This window comes from Hetaerina americana, unplaced genomic scaffold (genome assembly GCF_022747635.1).
Source record: "Hetaerina americana unplaced genomic scaffold, ioHetAmer1.1.p SCAF_3, whole genome shotgun sequence".
Lineage (NCBI taxonomy): Eukaryota > Metazoa > Arthropoda > Insecta > Odonata > Calopterygidae > Hetaerina > Hetaerina americana.
Genome location: NW_027286874.1, coordinates 4,576,215 through 4,594,402, shown reverse-complemented (window position 1 = coordinate 4,594,402; position 18,188 = coordinate 4,576,215). Strand labels below are relative to the sequence as shown.

The 18,188-nt window shown below is 39.7% G+C and overlaps 1 protein-coding gene across 1 annotated transcript in view; it reads right to left on the bottom strand.

Moving 5' to 3' along the window:
• The window catches only part of LOC139691051 (solute carrier family 12 member 5-like), a 99,558-nt gene extending 82,399 nt beyond the window's left edge, over positions 1-17,159 (bottom strand). The window contains exons 1-2 of the mRNA XM_071588780.1: positions 17,141-17,159; positions 10,208-10,329 (exon numbers count right to left, since the gene is read on the bottom strand). Coding sequence (XP_071444881.1) covers positions 10,208-10,329; positions 17,141-17,159 — 141 coding nt within the window. The remainder of the gene's footprint in view (positions 1-10,207; positions 10,330-17,140) is intronic.
• Positions 17,160-18,188: the final 1,029 nt, after the last annotated feature.

The following is an 18,188-nucleotide window of genomic DNA, read 5'->3' as shown; positions in this document are numbered from 1 at the left end:
ATTTTTGAAATGGCAGGTAGTATTGATATTGGGCGATAATTATTGAAGTCTTTATGAGATCTTCATTCGTAAATAGGTCTTATGACAACCTTTTTTGAACCATTAGGGACTATTGCATTACATATTGCATGATTTACAATATCCTTTAATACTGGTACTATATTAGGGCACCTTTTCAAGTCAATTATTTTGGTGCCTTTATGACCCATTCGTTTCATATCCATTTTGTTAATAATCTTATGTATGTCTCTGTTGCTGACTTTATTACTATGCTATTTACTTGGTTCTTTGCATTTGCCGAACTGAGTGGAATTTTACAATTATCTTTCATGCAAGTTATTTCTTTGGTGAAATTTTGAGAGAATCTGTAAGTGATCTCTTTAACGGAGTTTATACGACCAAAATATCTAATTAGATCTTAATCTGTATTGCACTTGATTTTTTTCCCGTTAAACTATTTATAGTACTCCATACATTCCTCATACTACCCTTATTTTCATTGATTTGATCTGTTTAAAATTTATTTGTAGCTTTCCTTATTTCATTGTTGACATAGTTTCTATATTTCTGGTAATTAACTCTATATATTTATTAGAAGGTGGGTTTTTCCATTTTTCAAACAATTTATCCCTATTTGTTATCATCGCTAGCAGAGTATTTGTCATCCACTCCTCCTGCATATCCATACTTCTCATTTTAGTATTTTTTAGATTATATATATATCCTGCATTACATTTACAGTACCCTCATAGAGTGAGATAGGCTAAGAGTTTAATGTCGATTCACCCCAATTACACTGAGATAGTAACCTAGAAACAGATTTAGCACATATTATTTCTTTGATCTCATTATCATTTTTTGCATTACCTAATTAAATTTTGCCAGCTCTTCAAATCCACCAGCTACTATGTAGTGATCCGATATATTTGTTTTAAAAATCATACCTTCCACTATGTATTTACCTCTACGAGATGTATTCTAGAGTGCTTTGACAAAGATGGTCTTCCACAACACATTCCCCAGTCGATCCAGTTATGACCTCATAGAACCCTTTAATGACCATCATATCTCTAGATATCTCATAATTATTATTTTTATTCTTAAGATTGATATTTTCTCCTATAAAAAAATCAATTCCTTCAGGCCTTCATCATCAACAAAAGAATTTATAAATTCTACGAAATCTTGTATACCTAAATGTGGTGGTCTATACACACTCATTAAAAAAGCACAATTGTCCAAAACCAGCACACCATACAATAGTTAACATGCATGTGAGGGTAATTTTATTTCATTGAAAGTAACTTTGGGGTTTACAAATAATAATACCACCGTCTCTTGTTTTTGTTCTCAATTTTTAGTATTTTTTTATCTCCTTTCAGTTAGTAAAAATCATTTTCTGTTTCGCTTATATTCGCCTCAGTAAGAATCGCAGTATCAAACTGGATATATACTTGCAGATGGTTAATAATAATTATATTGAACTCACACCAATCCTTTCTCAAGGATCTTATTTTTTGGTGCATAAGCGAAAAGTTAAAATTTTGCGTGAAAGAGGGAGAAAGAGGAATGTCATATGAAACACAACGAATATTTTGATTTTTTACTGTTGAAAACCAATTCATTAATAGTTAAGATCTCACAAAATAATGTCTTAGAACCATCAAAGATCCTCATCTGACCTTATACTGATGGTCTAAGTTTTCCAACCTCTTTGCTAAAATTTTTCCAAATTTTACCCACATGTATTTGTATCCCATTTCCTTTCCCTTTTCTTTTACTTTCCATAACAAGTTTTTATAATATCCCGTTCGTATCTCATTGATAAATATTTTGCCAGAAGATTTACCATTAGTAATTCGCTGTTATCAATAATTTTCCTTTTGGCAGCCTGTTTCTCTTAAATGTTTTTGTTGTTGAAGGGCACTGCTGGTTTGGTCTTTCTATCCGTAGACTTGCTCTTAATAAAAACTACATCATCAATCACGTTTTCCCCGCAGTCTTCTTTGCCAATTTCTGTGGCAATCTTTTCCACAACCGAGATTGTTGAGATATCAGTGTAATTCAACGCAAGACCCACAATGCCTACTAGTATCTATTGCGCTGAATTGAATAGCTATATAATATTATAACGATACACCTACTACCGATTTATAAGAACTTTAGGTTCTAACTACAACGAACTTAATTGGAAACATTGTACTACGGCTTTGTAAAATAAACATTTTATACCATACGTTAAGTATAAGCGTGAGCATATAGGATTCTTACATTAATATATATATATATATATACACACACACACACATATATATATATATATATATATATATATATATATATATATATATATTAGGCAATAAATATCCAAGTTCTTAATAAATTCGTTTATTGAAATCCTTCAAAGTAACTATGATGGTATGGAAAAGAAAATGAGTGAGATAGAGAAAAAGCCACGCATGCTGGTTCGAGATCGGGAGTTCCCTGGGTGAAAGCGTAATACGAAACTGACATGAGATACATGTGTATGTATGTATACATACATATACAATATACATGTATGAAGGCCTACTCTCGTATGATTCTGGATGCTGACTCTTCTGGGGTCCTTGGATTAAAAAACCCCATGTAGAATAAAATTGCTGGTGATTCGGTTTCCAAATCAACACATTCACAAGCATATATCAATAGAGCCTCTGTATCAAGTTACGCTTGGGTTCCAAGAAGATCGTGGGAAACCACCAGGTATCGTAAACAAACCAAGGGTCTTTCCCCCCCCCCCCCATTAATCGAGTGGTTACGAGATCCAACCTCCAGCTCTCTTCTCCTCCCCTCTAGCCAAAAGACTCTCCCCACTCCACCTCAGGGAGACCAGGTTTGACGGACGCGACATGTAGCTGAAAGCCTTGCAACAGCCTCCATTTTGTACCGACGGTTGTGTGGGTTGCTTACTATACAGGGGAACGTACAACCACCAATGATTTTGCTGGTCGCATACGCACAAGGATGCAGAATCATAAACTTCCCGTCAACCAAGGGAAATGCTAAAAATAAGTGAAGCATTATTTTAATGATGGCTGAATAGTTGCGCAATAGAAATACATTATATATGACAAATTAAAAATGAAAAGTCAATATTCTATAAACACCCGTACTTGATTACTTATCGATTAAAGCCATGTAAGTTGAAGCTTGCAGTCATTGTTCTTTGGTGAGCAAGCATATCAATGAGCATTAATAAATGATTCGATTATTTAGGTCTTTTCACTACAAACTAGAAGTTTTTATGTATAAAAAACAAATTTTATTCGGCATTTTAACAGTACTAAGTACATAATAAGACCCCACATTCGTATAGTTTTCAGGACTCACTATATAAAATAATTTTTCCATAAACCGTTAAGCCTTTTACGGCTCCAGTAAAAATTATATAATATACATAGTCAGTCTTAAAAAAGCTGTAAGAAGCTCACTTTCTCCTTTCTATCGTTTCTAGGGTTTATGCAAAACCTACCCACAATCGGTAAAATAGGTACTAATAAAAATATATGAATTTTGCATAACCCAAAATCTTTAAGTACTGTTCAGCAAAAAAAATCAACCCATTTTCACTCCTTAAATTTTGGATTTTTGAAAGAGAGTTCCTAGAGATTCTTGATAACGTGTGGCCATTCTTTAAAAAAATCAATGCCGGTGATCCAGTGGTTTCGATATAGTTTGCCTTGAACTGTCAAGGTTCTTTAACGGTTTGTTCCCAAATCGTGAGACTACACTGTGAACAGTTATGCGGTGCCTATGACACTTGAATCAGCTGTGACCCTCATCACACATGGACACTCAATCACTTGATCCAAGAATACTATCTACTCACTTCTAAATGACGAATTCAGAAACGGATGGAGACCGCCGTGGTCTTCAAGAGGCTGCGTGCATCGCTACGAGTCACAAATAGTTCCTGAGAAATGGAACATCCAAACACGGACACTACTTGGGTCGGATTTTGAATTCGAGTTGGATTTTGATTAGCGATCGGAACAAATTTCTCCTCGCACCAAGTGCAACCGTGGCACCAGCAGCGGGAATCATTGATTCAATAAAATATACTTCAATTTCAGAACTTTGCTTTTATCTCCTATCCATATTATGTACATTGAAATGAATGCCCGACCATGGAGAACAAATGACGAGTACGTAGGCCAGAAGAGCAAAGTGACCAAATCGAGACGAAATCGCACTCGAGAAATCGAGATAGGGAATGAGAAGTAGTAGTAGTAGTTTTGAGGGGAGGCGACCGACAGCTAAGGTCATTTGCGCCATAGGGGAAGAAGGACAGGAAAGGATGAAGGGTGGAGAGAAACCCGGCGTCGGCATTAGCCTACTCTTTACGAAAGGCGCCAAGGGGTCCGCCGCTTAACGTCCCATCCGACGGACGGCGTACTCACTCAAAGTGCCCTCCACAAAGCACCTCAAGTAGGGATCGAGATACCTCTGAAAAATATTCAACACCGCCGGGATTTGAACCCACGCCCTCAGGGTGGGAAGCCAGTACGTTAGCCCCCGCACCATCTCGATCCCCGGGAATGAGAAATGAACAGGGGAAAGTGAAAGGAGGCCAATCCTCGGATTGAGTTATCAATAAGTGATAAGTGAATTCATACCCAGTTATTTGGTTTCCACCTATGATCCATATCCTTGCTGTGAGTCCCAAGGACGTATAGATTCAGCAGGTTAACTTTTAATAAGTATTAGTTATAAAGATATAAAATATATAACTTAACCGGTAGATTGCCTGATAATAATAATCATAAGGAGTAAAAATATAGCAACACATTGCCACATAAAATCTGTTAAATCGGTATGTGGGTACTTTTTGGATTGGCAACTATTTTTATTTAATACAATAAAGTATGTTTGTTGTTGAATAAATTTTAATTAATATTTTTAATTTTTTTTTCGTGTTTTAAGTGCACCTAAACCACCTTAGAGAAATTTCAACAATATCTTCAACAACACCAGAGCCTTAAACCTTTAAAGTAACCTTTGTATATTTATTGATAATTTTGCTGACGGCGGGAAGTTGGGGTCCAACTAATAGATGATCAACATATCTAGTATGTAGTCTACATATTGAAAGGTGTCCAAATAAACCTTGAATCATTGAAATAATTTTTACTCTAGTGAGAAACGAAATCCCAAAGGTCTGTGAGTGAGTAATGTGATTGGAACTTTACTGTTGTATTTAAACGATACCATTATAAGAGATACGCTTGCAACCAGGAAGTGGCAGTATGCCAAAATTTTCCGCTAAAATTTAAATTGTACAACCTACGCCATTTATCGCCTAAAAGAGGGACAGAAAGAAAGCACGTATATGGCATTTCATTTACTAATAAATGCCCAACGCTTTTAAAATATAAAGAGTTTTGAACATACGAACACCAACGTCTATCTCAGGAACGGCAATTTTTAATTTGTACCCTATTACTCATGTTTCTTCTGCGTACCATGGCTTAACGAGGTAGTCGGTTACATATTATATCATATACCTAAACATTTAATGGTTGCATTTATCTATTTACCCAATATGAAAACTTAATTAGAGCGCCGGAACCCTCTGAGAGGGAAAGCAGTTCAATGAAAACATTATCATATTTGCAACAACCTTCAATTTAAAGCATTGATCGCACAGTTCTCATTTAAAATATTAATTTTCTTCCATGTCTCTTTTAGTTTACTTCCTTCAGGCATACCCTTTAAATATCTCCTTTCGAAAAGTCTCAAAGGACGACAATATTTGCTGAATGCAAGATTCGGACATGGAGCCTTTGATTTGTAAGGCCTCGACCAACTGCAGTCGATAGGCAGAGGCGTCCGTAGCCGATACCGTAGGCGTCCATTTATGGTGGGGTTGACGGCGCTAAGTCGTGATTCACTTCACCCTATTAATGAATCATCGCCTCGCATCGTAATCACATTAGCCTAGCTCCACGAGAATTCAATATGTTCACAGCAGTATTGATTGGCATGTTTTTTCCATTCTGATTATGAATAAAATACCATCTTTGGAGCGAGAGAATCCCAATTCAATTGCGGATGCTCCCAGAATGTGGAGACTCATTCTTGATCTCTATCCAATCTCGTAGTCTGATAAGCAAAGCAAAGGTGATGCTTCCCAAGTTCCTTTCATGCTATTGTTTTGGGAATAATAGCATCACATCTCAAAGCGGAGGAGGGGTTGTGGTTGACTAGTAGGCAGTGTGCAGTATTACTGATCCAAGTGCCAAACATCCAATCCGGGTAATGTTTCTGAACATCAACATCTTCCCTCAGGCTCTCTGTGATTTCCAAGAAACTGCGGGAGATGCCGCAGCAGTATTTTTTAAAGGTATAGCTAAACTGGCTAAAGCACTCGGCCATATATGGAGGGATCCGGGTTTGAATCCTGGTCAAGGCGAATGATTTTTACACTCTGAAATTGCTACATATCTGTGATTTAATTGTATAGCAGATCTTCTAGGGGAACTGCAGGTGGCCCAGGGTAAGAAACTGCTCTTACCTATCCTAAAATGTGTAAATTTCAAGGAACCTAGTGATCAATATAAGGTTGACGTCGATCCTTAACTCTTGAATCCCACCCCTCATTGGATTAGTGTGGCTGGCTAAAGGCAAGCATCAAAAATGGTCGAATAGAAAAAAATACAAGGCGTGATCAAAAAAAGGACCGTGGTTTTATTCTGCGTAAACCGTTCAATGGATCAAAAAGATACACAGCGCGCCATTTAGCGACACATCTGACGACTAAAACGAGAGGTGTTGCGTTTGTTTATGTCGAGTTGTTACGCAGGAGCAGCGGTACGTGTTCATCGCCGCGTGCAACGGCAGCAATGAAGGAGCTAGAGGAACAGCGTGTGTGCGTGAAATTTTGTTTCAAACTTGGCAAAAGTGCTACGGAGATATTTGTAATGACTCAGCAAGCCTTTGGTGATGAAGCTTTGAGTCGAAGCCAGTGTTTTGAGGGGTACAGTTGTTTTAAATCGATCAGAACCTCGACAGATGAAGATTCGCAAACGGGATAGCCTTCCACTTCGAAAGACCCCAACCATGTCAAATTGGTGAACGATTTGGTGCGTGAAAATCGCCGTTTAACTGTTAGGGAGATAGCTGAGGAAGCAACATTAGTTTTGGATCCTGTCAGACAATTTTGACGGACATTTTGGGCATGACGCGCGTCGCATCAAAATTCGTCCCGCGAGTGCTGACTGATGAACAGAGACAAAAACATGTGGACATCTACCAGGAACTCCTGGATCGAGCCAATACCGACCTAGAGTTTCGTAAAACCTTCTCATTGTTTCTGAAGTTAAAATCAACCTTAAAAGGGCGTCGATTCGACTCTATTGTGGACATTAAAACTAATTGTACGGCGGACATGAAGAGGATACCTAAGGCGGCTTACCAGGCAGGGTTCGAGAGCTAGAAGAAACGTTGGCAAAGGTGTGTCGTCAGCCAAGGCATGTACTTTGTGGGTGACAAGCTCAATTAAGCTGTATCCGTCGAAATAAACAAGATATAAAATCAGTCCTATCTCTTTTTGATCACACCTTTTACTATTCAACACTTCAATATAATTTCAGCCCTACGAGGTAAGGAATTGAGAAGTAATTGAAAATCAGGTTACCCGGGCGGAAAGCACATGTTAAATTACCAATAACGATAATTCAGTGATGCCAAAAAATTAAGAAGGAAAAATGAGTGCATATAAAATAGGAAAATGGCATTGAGGAGGACAATCGCGGACCAGAAGCATATTCTTTAACATGAGTCTATCAAGTCCCGCTCCTGATCAAGTTAAGATATGGCGTTCGTGATGAGAAAGGAGTAAATGTGCAAATGTGACTAGTTGAATAAGAATTTGAAAACAATCGGCCAATGTTGAGTATTTTTAGAAAATAGGGGTCTGTTTTCTGAGAGGGGTGTTGATTGCTATTATCTTCTATTCAGTTGAGTTTCACTGAGATCTTTCGTCGAGTTTCATCCTTTATTGAGGAGCGTATCAAGAACTCGTATTTGGCTCTCCACTTAGCGAGTGCTTACTCAAGAAAAGAATCTCTGTTTGGCTCGCGGACCGAGTTGCAGAGGAAATGGGTAGACAGATAATGTTAAGAAGACCGATGGAGCAATTTAAAAATCGTGACGAAACCCGAGATATCCCTCGCATCAACATATACGCTGTACCCTATGAGCCTCGATGGGGACGCATTGCGGCTGATATTGGGACAGCATTCTGGATCATACATATTGCGATGCGTCCGTAACAAGGACTCTAGAATATAAGTCGACATTTTGAGCATTGCTGCCTGCACTGTAGTGACCGCGAATTTGACTAAAAATGAAATACCATTTGATTGTGTTCGCGCGAGAGACTGTTCCTCTAATTGTATCTGTGTGGTTTCATCTACCGATTTTATTGAACGTAGAAGCATAGATGCAATGAAAGTGGGAATCCAGCCTGGGTCGGTTGTCAACGGAGGGTGCCAGGGTCGTTCTAGGATGGAGGGTAAACTCGCATGTAGATAAGCTCTGGCCATTTGCATTTATGGATGCCGGGGTTATGTTAAAAACCAATGGCGAGGCCGAAAAAGGAACTACCCCGTTCACTCATCCAAGTTACCTTCAAACAGTGTTTTTGACCGGGTCTAAAAACTATCATAAACGTCGTCGTCATTCAAAGTAACGAAAAACCTGGCTGTCCTGGCTTCCGTGTTGTAGGATGGCTTTCGTGCTGCATCATGGGGTGCAGTTTTTTAGTTGTTTTGCGGTATATGTGTTTGCATGAGTATTGGATGAAGGGATTTTTGCATGAGTGTGTGCGCTGCTGTGGGTGTAATTTTCCGTGTTGTTTTTTTGCATGTGGTATTTTTCCTTTTTACGGTTGGTGACCTAACACCCCCCGCCACACGCCCTTGCGGGGGCTTGCGGGGTATTATGTAGATGTAGATGTAGAAAACATTAACATATTCTGCAGCACACCTTTTCATTATCCTCCACACTCTCCGCCCTCGTATATAATGGCCTAAAATGCCTATTTTCTCCCCCCTCTCTATCCCCCGAGCTCACCCAATATTCTCCCTTCCATCAAGGTCTTGGGCGTCTTGACGCTGCTTCTTAATATGGTCTCTCCCACCCGCCTGCCCCACCCCCTTCGAATATCCTTCCTCCAGCAATTGCTTTCCTTCCCAGCCCATGCCCGACACTTCTTCATTGGTCTTCATTTCCATGCACCGGATCCTCTCCATCCTCCTATATACCATCCCCTCAAAAACATACAGTCTGTGCACATCCCCTTAACTCAACAGCCGCAGGTCTCAGAATCATATATGTAATGCCGCCCAAGCCGTCGATTTGCGACACGCCAAATACTGCGTTATGCTGAGTTTCTTGGAGAAAATCTTGAATCATTGGTGATGATCATGGAATTTTCGTTCTACCGTGTACGCACTGACAACAGCGATATCACGTGCCCTCGCGCGTTGTAATAATCCGGAAACGTCCCCTTTCCCCACTCCTCTCTCTCTCTCCTCCCTTCTCCCGATGGTCTCTCCCACCCGCCTGCCCCACCCCCTTCGAATATCCTTCCTCCAGCAATTGCCTTCCTTCCCAGCCCATGCCCGACACTTCTTCATTGGTCTTCATTTCCATGCACCGGATCCTCTCCATCCTCCTATATACCATCCCCTCAAAAACATACAGTCTGTGCACATCCCCTTAACTCAACAGCCGCAGGTCTCAGAATCATATATGTAATGCCGCCCAAGCCGTCGATTTGCGACACGCCAAATACTGCGTTATGCTGAGTTTCTTGGAGAAAATCTTGAATCATTGGTGATGATCATGGAATTTTCGTTCTACCGTGTACGCACTGACAACAGCGATATCACGTGCCCTCGCGCGTTGTAATAATCCGGAAACGTCCCCTTTCCCCACTCCTCTCTCTCTCTCCTCCCTTCTCCCGATGATGCGGTTGAGGCTTGAGTTGCTCCCCACGGGAGCCTTCGAAGGAAAGTGGATCCATAAACATTTGCTTCCCACTGAAGGGACACGCATCCCGGATCACCAGGGATGCGTTCAAAGCGAGTACGGAGGGGGGCAAGGGGGAGGGGGTGGACAATCAGGGGGACGGGGAAGGGGGAGGGGCACTTGTACTCACAACGCAGCAGCAGGTGAGGACGATGAGGAACCCCTGGATGGCGCCTGCGGTTCCCACGACCCAAGTGAGACGGATGAACAGGATGACGCCAAAGATGTTCTGGATGCAGGGGAGGTAGACACCTGCAATAACGCACACATACGCACGTCAATAAATTATGTCACGCAGAGAGAGAGAGAACAAACACAGACACAGGTGGGTGGGTGTGCCGCACGCCTGCGTCCCCCTCTTTCCCCCCAATCAAGAGCCAATCTCTCGAGCACTGCGAACTTATAAATACCCGTACTCACCATGATGTTCACGGGTTAAAAATGTACGCAGTTGTATACCAACAAAAGTAGCCACTTACTTTTGATGTACTAGTACTTAAAGAAATGCTATTGTTGATATGAAAGAATAATTTTATCACTCAAGTGATGTAACATCTAAAAGGTTTTCTTAAGGTGGTTGACATCATTATATTTTCGTTTCATGAAAAATAATTATTGTATCATCGTCCACTAGCATATTTACTTTGTCGTGTGGCACGTACTCGTATTGTCATTTGGAAGATTCCTACAAATTTAGGCCATACACTCTATGATTCTGTTCAATTTCAGGTCGTTCGATACTGATTCAACTAATATGACAGCATTAAAATACACTTAAAATATATTTATATGACGAAAGGTACATTTTTACTGACGAAAAAGGAATCCAAAAAATATGGAAATAAAGTTTCTTTGACTCATTGACAAAATTGTAATGAACAAAGTACGTATCTGTTTTTTAAATAAAATTTTCACAGAGTCACATTATTTTCTTTGCGTACCACTCTTTGATAAAGAAACCACAGTATCCAGTGTTTGATATTAAATTTCCATTCGGGAATGTGTTTGGGTGGTTTGCGGGTAATGAGCGAACGAAACACGCCGACTATGATGGCACCAACAGGAGGCAGCGAAAGTTCACATCGTTCTTGAAATGAGGGGGGAGAGGAGCTGGGATGGGAGGGAGACGGTTGAGGAAGGGGAAGGAGAGGGCAAACAGAGCTTGGGGTCGCTGCAGGACACTCGGAAAGGCCGGGTTTCATTAAAGGGGTTCGCCATCCTATGTGAGAACGGTCGTTTTAAAAGACACCATACTACTTGAGAAAAAATGTCGGCTGCTCAGAGCAGTGGCGCTTTTCTCTGAACGATGGAATCCGCTCTAAGAGTGGTGACAAAGGGGAAGAGCAGCTTAACAGTCAAATACTGGAAACCTATTAACAAACGCGTAACGTTTTTAATCAACCCAAAACGGTAAGTATAGGTCCCCACTTCCTTCGCAATTCGATTGAAATAACATCGGTGCGAGCGTTGAAAATTTGACTTGATTGACAATGAAAGCGCTTTGAAGTTGCACGACGATCCTTCCAACACTAAGCATACCGTTCTCCGAGTGGTTTCCATTTTCCTACTTCACCGTGATTGAAAAGACCATTGCTAAATTTATCAAATATTTATTCCAAATTTAACAGTTGACTTTTCAAAAAGACAATAAATCTTTAATATAAATAAATATTTAATGTCAACTAAACTCATGCTGCACCTTTCATGACAAATTTTATGTTCTGGTAAAGGAATGACACACATGTAGGATAAAAATGTACTAAAAACGAAAAAATACTATGGGCATCTAAGCTCGATTAATATTATTACAAATAATTAAAGTTATTTTAAACCCCTTAAGCACTTAAGTTCTGGTCTGGCGTACATTTCGTCTCCGAGAGGCCGAATATACGGTATCAGGTCACATCATATCCAACAACAATTGGCCGACCTAAAAGACGCTTAATTTACAGGGCCTGTATTTTATGTCAGAGAGGATTAAATGATACGAAATATCATTAAACCCATCACTATACAGAAATCCTCATTCTTTAGTTCAGCATAATTTCTACCTACCTTAATTCCATCCAAAATGTTGTTTCTCTCCCACCCTCCATCTCACATTCCCAGTATTCTCCCCTCTGTTGCCATTTTCATCATACCTTTTCTTTTCTCAACATCTTTTACCCTATCTCCTTCTAATTGGTCCCAACTACCTACTCTTTCATCACCATGCCCAGAACTTCATCGTTTGTTTTCCTTTACTTCCATTTTATTCATTCCATTATTCTCGATACCATATCTTAAATGGCTTCCAACCTACGTTTATCTTCCTCCCTTAATGACCAAGTTTCGAAGCCGTTGTAAAAATCACTCCCCATATTCAAGGTTCCACGGATATTTTCTTTACATCTTTGTTTAAGGTGTGCCATCAGCCATAGCGTGCCATCATCCACCAAGAAGACAGCAATTTCCACGTTTAGCTATTTTTACACTAAGGAATGAGAGTGACATAGTTAACATTTTATGGTCATCACTAAATTATTCCCGACTCGTATGGACAAATGTTCCTCGATAGACCAGACAACATTAGAATACTCTCGACTCACGCGCATAAATGTTGCGCGGGAACGTTTCATTCCAGACTGGCGGCAATCAAGGTTTTTAGACATCTTTCACATTCCAATACATTTATAAGAAAGGTGTGAAACAGAAAGCAATTATTGTACTATCAATATTAAAATGACATAAAGGTCAATAGGTGAGTGATTTCTGTGATTGATCATTCACATGTTACCAGAGGCGTATGAAGACAGATTCCTTTAAAAGAGCATTAATTACTTAGAAAGTGACATCTCAGGACATTGCCTATCACACACACGTTAGGCCTCCCTTAATGTCTAGCCCACCGCGTGCCGCCCGAAATTCCTCGCACTCCGCCAGTTTGAATCTGTCTTTCGACGCAAAACACAAAACAAAATGAAGGGCATATCGATCAGGAGGCCTTTCCAGAGCTGGGTAGTAAGCATATTTTTTCATATAGTATTATTCACAATGTTATTTTATTTTATACTAGGGATATTATTTTTAAATGAAACTTTTTTACAAAGAGTTCCTTTAGAGAAAAATGTTTTTTCTCATTTTCTTAGAAAAAGAACTTATCTACCGTCCTTACATTAACTATGTATCGGATGATTGATACAGATGATGACAACATATATAAATTGTTCAGTCGCGGTTAAATTAAAATTTACGGATACTATAATCGTAAGCATGCTTATACATTCAACAGATTCAGGCAAGATGTATTGGAAGTTCTTCATTATGAAAAAAAAGATTTGCACTTTTCCACGGATTTATTTTCATCGCACAACGCGTTTCAGTTCATCAAACTATCTTCAGGTACAAGACAAGATTCAAATTGTGAATATATCATATTTATAGCTGTTTGAGGAAGGCGGGGGTGGGGGGGAAGAGTGAAGAGTAAGGTAGGCGGGAACAAAGAGGGGAAATAGGGGAAACCCAAAGAAACAGAAATTAAAGAAATGTGGAGGTAAAAAGAGAGGGGGAAATAAACACTTCAGATCATTCTTGAGAGAACGGTGGCAGGTATCTTTTAATTTGAATCTTACCTTTCACCTGAAGATGGTTCAATGGACTGAAATGCGTAGTGCGTTTCAAATAAATCTGTGGAAAAGTGCAAATTTGTTCTTCTCATAATGAAAACATGCGTAATTGTGCACTCTAAAGGATTCTTGAATTCACGATATAGCCCCAGGGACAAATGAAAAGTCTAGTATATTATTAAAATTTCATTTTGCGAGAAGAAAGCTAATCATGTATTCCCCTCTAGCTTTAAGGTAGTGGTTATCGAGATGATTGCATGTATTTGCCGACTTACATGGAGCCAGTCACTTTCTGTCCTTCCTACGCATAGTTGGACTCACAATACTCACGCACGTGGAAGCACTAAACTTTGAGGCGAAGTGAACACTGGGCATAGATCTTGTAGAAAAAATCCTCAGCGATCTCAATCGAATAACGATTTCTACAGAGTTGGAAAGGTTTTATTAGCATTTAGCTTGTGTTATTAATCCTCCGCTAATTTTATGCAGTCCTCTGTCTACATTAGACATGCTTTTTCTCTTCCTCTCCATCCAGGCATTATGACTTACGTAATATTTTTCTATTTTCCCATCAAACGAGACGCGGGAGACATTACGCCCACCTTAGCTAGCGGTCTCACAGCGTCCACTTCGCGAGTTCACCAAATGGCCGGTGTCACCGAGTATCAAAAGGAAATTATGTGAAATTATTTGACAGCTCCTTTCACATCTGGCTGTGGTTTTTTCCCTTCGCCTCAAAAGAGTGGTCGGTTCTCTTCGTCCATGCAGGGCTCAATCAGAGAAAAGATCGAGTTAGCAAGAAAGTTTTAAGCCAGAAGGAAAGAAAGAAACTTCGAAGAAGTAAGTGAGTTCGAGGAAATAGGAAACTTTTTCTCCTGGCTATTTCCCATACTATTGCCTACTCGATCCAGTGGCTTTTCATGGCTAAGGCCATGCGAGGACAGAACTCCAAAAGAGTTACTCAAATTACATTCAAGCAGCAAAGTTAATCCAAATTTCTATCCAACAGTGACCTTCGAACATTGAATTAGCAGGAGCTCCTTCCCGCGGAGGAATTTCCGCCAACACACGTATCCGTTGACGCCATCTCGATCCATTTGAGTGAGCAACCTGGTGCTTGGTTAGTTACAGGTAAGAATCCTCTCTTTCTCGTCCCCCTAATTGTTTAATGCTCTCTGCTACAAGGATTGAATCCTAATTATTCTAACATTTGATATTTGATTTGATGCCCGGAAGCTTGGTCGTTGCGATAAAAACATAAGGAACCATGTAAGGTGTACATTTGTAGGAGATTAGAAAGAATAAAATGGACGGACAACAGATAGAAGAACAAACCTTGAAGTCATAGGATTGGAAGGTGAGGAGAGATGGCTCTTGGGAGAAAATCGAAGAAGGCAGGAAAAGTGGATACTGGAGATATTAAGGGGCAATGAATGGGATGATGAAGACGGCAATAGAGGGGAAAAAGTTGGGAAAAAGAGGTGGAGGGAGGAAAAGAATAAACATCTAAAATGGAATTTAGGGAAATAGAAAGTATGAAGGGCTAAGGAATTGGCATTTTAATGCATAGGATGAGGTTTAAAGGGTATTGTTTTTTCATTGTACCTAGGCCTAGCCAGCACAGAAGTGTGTAGCGCCAGGTTCCATCAAAAGCCTACCCTAACATGGTAAGCTACGTCTAATAATAACAATATTATTTCACCTCTATATTGAAAAATATAAATTCATTTTATGTAATTTATGTCATCATATTTTCTATCAAAACAAGGAACAACACTTTCTTGAAGTGAAGGTCGAAGTATCCCACACAAATCACAATAACGCGGGAAATGTATCCCGTCCATCAACTAGCATTACTCTGCGTCCCCTTCCCTTATATATATATATATATATATATATATATATATATATATATATATATATATATATATATGATTGGTTTACTGCAGCCCTTTATTCTACTCTATTGGCTTTTGACGGCCTGCATCATCAACTACTCTTTCATAAACTCAGCCAACAGTTCGGCATTGATGTAATGTTCCTTAGCCTTCTCTCTAGCTTTATCACCCACAGAACCAAGCGTGTGATACTCTCAGATGCTTCTTCCTCTTGGTCTCTTGTAACGTCTGGGGTTCCCCAGGGCAGTGTCCTTGGGCCATATCTTTTCAATTTATTCGTTAATGATCTTCCTTCCCGACTCCTTTCCTCTTTGGTCCATACCCTTCTCTACGCTGATGATTGCAAGATTTACAAGCAAATTAAAGCACTTCTGACTGTATTCACCCTCAACTTGCCTTACATCAAATTTCCCTATGGTGTGATTCCTGGAAACTTAATTTAAACCCTGGAAAATGCAACATCATGACTCTTGTTCTGAAAGAAACCCTGATGTTCAACTATTCAATTAACTAAAATCCCTTAAATAGAGTAACAACCATTAAAGACCTTGGCGTTTTAACTGACCATAAACTAAATTACTCCGACCACATAGAGATTGTAACAAATGAAGCAATGCCCCTATCAGGCCTTCTTTACCGCTTCACAGAAATTAAAGATCCAATAGCACTCCATTCATACTCCTAAAGAATTGTCCTCCCCATAGTGTCATATTGCTCCCCAATTTGGTCCACCTCATCCCCAACTAATCTTAAATCTCTCGATTGCATCTCTCACTTCTTTGCCAAAATAGTCAAACACCGAGTCCCACATTTCCGCAATATGTCCTCAAATGCTGTTCTGTCTTCTTTATCCATTTCTAGTCCCCAAAACTGCAGACTTAAAGCTGATTCAGATCTCCTCCTCAACACCCTAAGCTCGACAATTGATTGCCCTGAACTCCTCTATTTCTTCAACTTCAGGATACCAACTTGATCCATCCGCACCCACTCCCTACTCCATCTGCCTATTCCTAGAATATCTCTCACCAAGCGCTCACCTTTATTTCGCCTCTCCTTCCTTCTAAATTCACTCCCTCACACTGTCGATCCTTATAATTTACCATACTGCAATTTCATCACCCAAGTTTTATCCTACCTTTCAACAAATTAATGTTTTCCCCTGTCCATGTTCGGTTCTCGTTGTTTATTGTAATGCTGTTATTGTATTTTGTCCTCTTTCATGTTGTTTATATTTTTCACTGTTAATTGGCGCTACTGCTGCATGTGAATAATATTTTAAAATAAATACAGAAATAAATAAATTTAATGTCAACTCCCTCAATCCCTGATACCTTCGCTGTTTTAGGTCCTTCTTAATTTGTCCTATGCACACGTCTCTTGGTCTTCCTTGTGGAATCTTCCCTTCTATTTTTCCTTCTATTGTATTCCTAATCAATTCATTGTGCCTCAATGTGTGCGCAATGTATCGATGTTTTCTTTGTCGTAGAGTTCTCCATATTGTCTCATCCTCTTTTGCTCCTCTACATCGTTCCTTAGTTAATCTGTCCATTTAATCCTCACCATTCTTCTTCAGCACCATGTTTCAAAGGCTTGTATTCTTCGCCGGTCCACTTTTCTAATGTTCCGAGTCTCGGAACCATAGAGCTCCATGCTCCACACGAATGTCTTGACGAAATACTTTCTTGTTTTCAGCCTTAGGTTCTTTGAATATAGTAATTGCCCCTTCTTCATGAATGCGTTCTAACCTTGAGCAATTCTTCACTTGATGTCGGTCGTACTTCTGCCGGCCATGTTACGCTGCTGCCCAGGTAGATGAAGGATTCCACTTGCTCCAGTTTCACCCCTCAAATCGTGATAGCTGCATTCAGCTTCTTTCTTCCAAACGAAAGGATTTTAGTTTTCTTCCTATTGATATTCATATTATATTCCCCCAGTACTTGGCCCATAGCACTCAGAGTTACTTGCAGGTCCTCCCGCGTTTCCGCCACTACTGCGATGTCATCTGCAAACCGTATCATGTTGAAGGATCTCAGGTTTTCCCGTATCCCGTATCATGTTGATTTCATCTCCATTTACCTTGACTCCTTTGATGCACAGTTCTTTTGTTTTTTTATTGCCTCTTTCAGGAACACGTTGAATATTGCTGGCGATAGGTAGATGCTTGTCTTACTCCTTTGTTCATTTTCGCTTCTATTTCTCTTCCATTATTCGTTTGCATTGTTGTTACCTGATTCTTGTAGAGGTTATGGATAATTTTTCAGTCATTGTAGTTCAAATTCAAGCTCGTCTAGTATATTAATCCTCTTGTTCTATTCGATTTTGTCGAAGGCCTTCTCCACGAAAGTCCACGAATGCCACATATAATGGCTTATTTACGTGTCTCATTTTTTCGGCCAGAACTCTCAAGCTGAGAACTACCTCTCTTGCTCCTCGGTTTTTCTTGAATCCGAATTGGTTTTCTGAGAGGTTTCCTTCTATCCTTCCTTCTACTCTTCGGTTAATTATCCGAGTAAGGATTTGTGGTGCTTGAGTCACCAGGCTCAATGTTCTGTGCTCTTCGCATTTATCTGTTTTCAGTTTCTTCAGTATTACAATCATTATACTTTCC